Here is a 6,463-nt window from a genome sequence, read left to right as displayed (position 1 = left end):
ATGGTGGAAGGATATATCTAAATTTATACAGCAAGGAGGGGGGGAAAACAAGAGCTAAATATATGGTATTTACACGATGCAAAGGAAAGGGGATGACCAAGTTTACCGGCTTTGAAACAGTAATTTTCATGCTTGTTGTTTAGTTTTGATGAAAAAAGAGATATTGTTGAGAAATAAGATATTGCCGTTAGGGGGGGGGGATGATTTGAGAGTTGGATGCCTTGCCTAATTGCAGTATGATGTGGATTGCCCACCCACCTAAGTCCATCAAACTAGCTTTATGGTGATATATGGATCTTTAATATGTTTTGAGATAGGTTGCCACTGCATCTTGTATGTTATTTTTTTAAGAATTGTATTTTAAGTAAGTTTTAGGTTAAGATTTCATGCTTTTAAATTCTATAGTATGGGAAACTGTATGTTTTTATTCTTTCATGACGAACCCTGAGCCTGAAAGGAAGGGCAAGTAAAAAATCAATAATAAGTAAAAAAAATTAAAATCTGTTAGATGTATCATTTTGAGATTATGGAATAAATATTTGGGTCATGGCACCCAAAAACACCTTTGCTGCATTCCCTTGTCAGAAGCATTTTTAAAGGAAAGAAACGATAACTAAGCAGTTAACATGTTAAATTTCTCCCAAGGGGAATGTAAACTGCAATCAAGAGATTTGATAAGGAAATACTTTTCAATGGTTCTTTTATGCATGATTATCAGAAAGATTTAAAGCAGACAAAAGACTTTATGGAAACAGAATTATGTTCCTCAGAGGGGTGCTCAACCTGTGGTCCTCCAGATGTTCATGGACTAAAATTCCCATGAGCCCCTGCCAGCAATTCCCAATTCATGGGACTACCCCTGCCTCAGATTATGGACTACCATTTTTCCCTGGTTTCTCAGGGCTTCCCCTCCCCAGTCTTCCTTCTGTCAAACGAAAGACATATAAACACCTCGAACTGGAGATGTTTCATGATTTTATTGTCATTATTTGTAAAAAAACAGAAGTCCTCATATATATATATATACACACATATATAGATATACACATACATATGCACACAAAATAAACTCTGTTTCTTCCAACAAAAGTTTAAGAAAGCTGTAAAGCAAGAATATGAAAATATGTAATTTTAAAAGTGCATCAAAACCAGAGCATGTCAGAAAAGAGGTACCAAATAAGGGGCAGAGTGGGGAAAATCCTAAACCATTTTGTCGCTCAGTAAATGCGGAAGTTTTTCGTTTGTGGAATGTATTCTGTGCTCTCTCAGACACCCCACGACAGGCAAGATTTGGGGAACATTCTTCATCTTTCCTTCAAAAGGCACAAGCATGACCCAAGGGACCTCTCAGACAAATGGCTCATTTCTACCTTCACAAAAAAACCCACACAACCCTGCTAGATTCCCAGATTGAGTTCCTGAGGAGCACCACCCTAGGCCTCCAGGGCTTCTCTCCACAGTCCCAGGAAGACCTGCTGCTGGGCTCCCTGCTCCATCTCCCCACCTCCAAGAGTCATGTGGATCCGTGAAGGAGCAGTCTCCTTGGCCTCCACCCCCTGGTTAGCACAGTAGCCAGCTACCATCACCACGGTCAGACAGTTCCTCACCCTCCCATCCACCCCCAAAGGTCCACAAACTCCCTTCGAAAGATAGTACAGCCACTTGTCCAAATCATGCCTGACCCCGTCTCTGTGGGTGGTGCGAGCACGGCATGATCTCCTCTGTCCTCACGCAGCAGCGTTCTTCTTCCGCTTTCAAGGCACATGTGGAATCCTGAGGGACAAGTGGGGGAGACTCGCTCCACCATCCAAGGATGTATGTGCAGGCGCACCCCCGCCTAGAAGCCCCTGGAGAAGCCCCTGGTAGATCCAGGCTCGTGTGAAGCCACCGCTCAAAGGCCAAGGAAGAGACCTTCTTTCACTACCAGCTGAGTCCAGACAAACTCCAGCCAGCTCCACAGTGGAGCGCTCGATGCTGCATACGCCGAGGAGAGAGCCAGGCGCAGAATGGGCACCCTCCGCTTGGGGGGCAATAGCCCCTCCCCATCTCCTGTTGCTGCTGCTGCAGTCATCTCTCAGCAAAGAGGATTTCCATTCCAAGCTGTGATCTGGAGTCCAGCCGGGTTGCCTTCAGCATGTCATGCAGCGCGGACGGATGAGGTTGTCAGGCGGAGGATTGGGGTCCACCTGGGAGGAAGAAGGACAGCAGGTTCATTTTCGGAAGCCGGGGGGGGGGGGGGCTTCCACCAAGGCCCCCTTTTAAACAGAAATGGCAAAATTCCTGCCTTGTTGGGAAGAGACAAGCTGCACCCTCCCCCCCCCCCCAAAAAAGAAGGTAATGCTCTCAGTGCTCACCTCTGAGTAGAGGGGGGGCGGCCGGTAGCGAAATTCTTGGATGTAGGCAAAGAATGGCCCTTCTAAGATGCCGGTGGCCTCATCCTGGCCAGGAGGGGACAGATTCTCAGAAGGCTCTTCGTGGGTCACCACAGAGGAGTAGTCTGGCGGAGCTGAGGAGAAACACCAGAGTGGTGGTTAGAGGAGAAGCCCTGAGTGCGACGCCTCAGGTGAGCCAGAAAGGAGACCAGAGCAGGCTCATGAATGGGCAACTAAGTTTTCCTGAGGAGGAGGAGAAGAGTTTGGGGGGAGGGCTATACCCTGCTTTTCACTACTCGGAAGAGTATCAAAGCAGCCGACAATCGCCCCCCCCCTCTTCTCCCCACAACAGAAAACCTGTGAGGTAATGAGACAGAGAGCTCTGAGAGAACTGCAACTGTCCCAAGGTCATCCGGTTGGCCACATGCAGAGGAGGAATGGGGAATCGATTCCACAACTGGATCTAAACTCTCTTGGACAAATCTCAGCTTTCTCATTAAAAATTACTGCCCATGTGAGTCTAGAGAGAACGGTGTTGGCTCTTAGAACAGGCCTGGGAGCTACAGCAGCTATTAATGGAGAGCTGTGTAGCTTTCTGCCCTGTCAGGGAAGCTCTGCCCCAAGGGCCAAAATCCATGAGGGAAGGCAGGAGCACCCAGGGCTGACAGCACCCGACCCTTGCCTATTCACAAAGCCTGCCCCAGCATGGCTTAGCCTCCTTCTCCGAGCACCTTTCTTTTCTTAGGAATTCGCATCGGGGCTTTTATTGTCAGCAAACACTTACCCTCAGGCTGATCAGGGATCCCCATCCGGAGCCAATCCAGATTGACGCTGTACTGGCTGCTGACACTGGACGTGCGGCTGCCAAACGGATGCAGAGGGATTGTCCCAATTACCAAGGGCAGTTCCAGGAGGAGCTTAGACGTCCCAGGAATGTCGACACAGACCTGGAGGGACAAAGGTGGGAGGGAGTGGGTGTCAGCAACAAAGGCCGGGAACAAATGCTCCTGAGCTGAGCCTTCCCCAGGAGAGAGATACAGACCATCCACCCTCCCCACAGCATGACCTGGAAAGGATGGAGCCCCAATTTGTCACAGGGTGGCAGGAGTGGATTGGGGGGCCTGGAAAATTTGCTTCCTTTATGAGCTTGTTCTGAATTTTGCATGCTTTATTTAGGTAGGGACCCATGAGCTTTGGGTAAAATGTTGGTCTGAGCTCTGTTTTTCAAAAGTTAGATCAGCACTCTAACGCGCATATGTGCTTATACACACACACAGACCCCTGAAGGTATTTTAATGCTAGAAACCAACCCAGCCATCTGCCTGGAGCTGACGCAATCTCATGGTGCTTAAGGCTTTCGGGGGGGGGGGGTGCTCATTGGTGGACCCAGCCCTGCTTCATGGGGCAAAGGGGTTCAAGTCCACAAACGCCTAAGCCAGCCACACTGTGTTGTATCCATTGCAAGACTGGCCCTTCCAGAGGGAGATTTCTCAAGGCTGGGCAATCCCAAGCAAAGATCCGCTCTCCCGGAGACACGTACCTTGAGGGAGTACTCCACGTGGAGGACGCGGCACTGCAGGATGGAGGGCCCCACAGGGGGGATCTTGAGGGCCCGCCCGTGCCACCCATCCCGCTTGTGGGGGGCAATGGAGTCACCCACGATGTTGGCCACCACAGACTTCTTCTGCTTCTTGGTGCCCCGGGCCAGGAACGTCTGGGTCTGTATGAGGGCAGCCTTGGGCACCACTGTGCGGGTGGTGCCATTCTCTATCTCAGCAAAAATGGGGATGACCTCACCTGGAAAAGGAAAGCAAGGCCAGAATGGCATGAGGTGGGAAGGCCGCTACAGGTTCCCCAGGGGAGGGCATCCCCTGCTCCTGGCAGCACTGAACTGATGCCTGCTTGGGTGGCCAAGTGGGGAGGGGGCTTCCCCTTTGCTCCCCTTTTGGCAAGCGAGAGACTCCGACCAAGACCGCCAGAGGCCTGAGCGTTCCTAGCCTCCCGCCGGGATCTTTGGGGAAGCCCAAAAGAACCACCCTGGCCTCTCCAGCAATGAGGTGGGCCACCACCGGGCACCCCACAGAAGGCAAACCAGTGACCCTCCGTGCCGGACCCGCGTGGGGCAACTGACCTGGCGTGTAGCCTTTCCGGTCGATCTTGGCCGAGACAGACACCTGCCCCCGACTGCGGTACCAGGTGCAGACCAGCTTCTCCTTGGCGCCCGCCTGCGGAGCCTGCAGGGAGGAGGCACCTTTCAGGGGCTGCTGTGCCGGGGGGGGGGCGAGGGAGGGAGGGAGGGGGCAGCCCGCGGTCAGCCTCTCACCAGCAGGGCGGGCGTGTTGATGTCGAGGGGCTCGAGGACGGTGAAGACGCGCGTGGCCCTCTTGGCGGCCGCCCAGGGCCGGAGTAGCTTGGCCTTGACCCAGTAGCGGACGCTGCCGTGCTTGCCCTCGAAGGACGTGGCCAGGCGCCTAAGGGGACAGCACCACGGGCTCGGCTCGGCTCGCTTCGGACCGCCCCGCCCGGCCCTCCCCCCGTCCGCCCCGGCGGCCGCCGCACTTACTCGGGCAGCTGGAAGGCGAAGGGGAACTCGTGCCGGCCGGCGGGCAGGACCGTCGCCTCGCCGCTGCCTGCGGGAAGAAGAAGAGAGCGAGGCCGCCGGTGAGCGAGGCGGGGCCCGGGGGACCGACCGCTGTCCTGCCCGCCCGCCCGCCCGCCGGGCTGCCTACCGGGCGGCGCGAGGAGCAGCTGGCGGAGGCTGAGGAAGTCGACGCGGTCGCCGTAGCTCTGCGTGTAGGCGGTGCTGGAGCCGGCCGAGCGGGACTCGGTCCAGTGGACCTGGGCGCAGCCGCGCGCGTGGAGGTGCAGAGAGCCCAGCCGCGCCGGCCCGGACAGCTCCAGCACCACGCGGCCCGCCACGCTCTCGCCCGAGCTGAACACCGGCGACGCCGCCTCCGCCTCCGCCTCCGGCCCGTCCAGCAGCACCGCCAAGCGCCTCAGCCGGTCCCACAGCATGGCCCGCGACGCCCCTCCGACTCGCCTCTGCCCGCGCCCGGACCCGCCCGGCCCTTTAGCCGCCCGGACCCCCGCGCGCCCCGCCCCGCCCCGCCCCGCCCGCCCCCAGCCAATCGCGCCCCGGGGGGACGGGCCGACACGCCCCGCCTCCGCCCCCGCCCCCGCCCCACCCGCGCGGTCACACCGTCGACTCCAAGGGACCCCGGCAGCGCCCGACGGCCACAGGGGAGGCGCCTCGCCGGGCAAACCTCGCCACAGCCCGCCCTCCCTCCACCGCTTTCTCTTTGCCTCGCTCCTTCTTCCTCTCCTCCCTCTTTCTTTCTTTCTTTCTTTCTTTCTTTCTTTCTTTCTTTCTTTCTTTCTTTCGTCCTGGGTCTACATGGCGGTGACGTCACAGGGCTTCCCAAATGGGACACGAGGCCAGGAGAGAATTCTCCGCTCTGGGGCGCTCAGGAGGGCTGGGAGCACGGAGCCCCTTTCGGGTCCTGCCGCGCCCTTCTCCCCCGGGCAAGGCACCCCAAGGCGGCTTGGAGATGCGTTTCTGGGGAGCCCGGGCCAAGGGCGCTCCGGGTGGGCCTCTCCGAAAGCCGCGCGCCCTTTTTGCACGGGAGAAACGTCGGCGGGGGAGGGGGGCTTGACTGGCCAGCAAAGCGCCGGGGGTTGGGAGCAGGCCTGCGGACCGGACGCCTTCCCGGGGCGTCAGGGGGAGCTCCGCCCGCCCTCTTCACCGGCGCCTGGGGGAGGAAAAGGGGGACAGCAGGCGGGTTCGGATGTGCCGCGGGAAGACGGCGGAGCGGAGTCGATTCCTGGAGGCGCCGGAGGGCGACACTCGGTGGCCAAGGGATGCACCCGCAAGCCCCACGCTGAAGGCCCAAAGAAAACTTAAACACTAACGCAGCGGTAGTCAAACTGTGGCCCTCCAGAGGTCCATGGACTACAATTCCCATGAGCCCCTGCCAGCATTCGCCGCAGTTTGACTATCCCTGGGCGAACTTTAAGGAATTTAAGGAATTAGATCTGATAGACAGAGTGCCTGAAGAACTATGGACGGAGGTTTGCAATATTGTACAAGACGT

The 6,463-nt window shown here is 56.6% G+C and overlaps 1 protein-coding gene across 1 annotated transcript; it reads right to left on the bottom strand.

Annotated features, from left to right (window-relative positions):
• Window positions 1-962: 962 nt before the first annotated feature.
• ARRDC2 (arrestin domain containing 2) lies at window positions 963-5,432 on the bottom strand. Its single transcript, XM_077331521.1, has 8 exons — window positions 5,102-5,432; window positions 4,936-5,002; window positions 4,696-4,843; window positions 4,504-4,606; window positions 3,913-4,169; window positions 3,157-3,319; window positions 2,355-2,506; window positions 963-2,186 (listed from the first exon to the last, which is right to left on the bottom strand). Exons 1-8 carry the CDS (start codon window positions 5,385-5,387, stop codon window positions 2,130-2,132), a joined length of 1,233 nt encoding a protein of 410 aa, XP_077187636.1. The 5' UTR covers window positions 5,388-5,432; the 3' UTR covers window positions 963-2,129.
• Between the last annotated feature and the right edge of the window lie 1,031 nt (window positions 5,433-6,463).

The sequence above is a fragment of the Paroedura picta genome, chromosome 4 (assembly GCF_049243985.1).
Source record: "Paroedura picta isolate Pp20150507F chromosome 4, Ppicta_v3.0, whole genome shotgun sequence".
Taxonomy (NCBI): domain Eukaryota; kingdom Metazoa; phylum Chordata; class Lepidosauria; order Squamata; family Gekkonidae; genus Paroedura; species Paroedura picta.
Note: the sequence above shows the minus strand (reverse complement) of the source record. Positions and strands in the feature narration are given on the sequence as shown.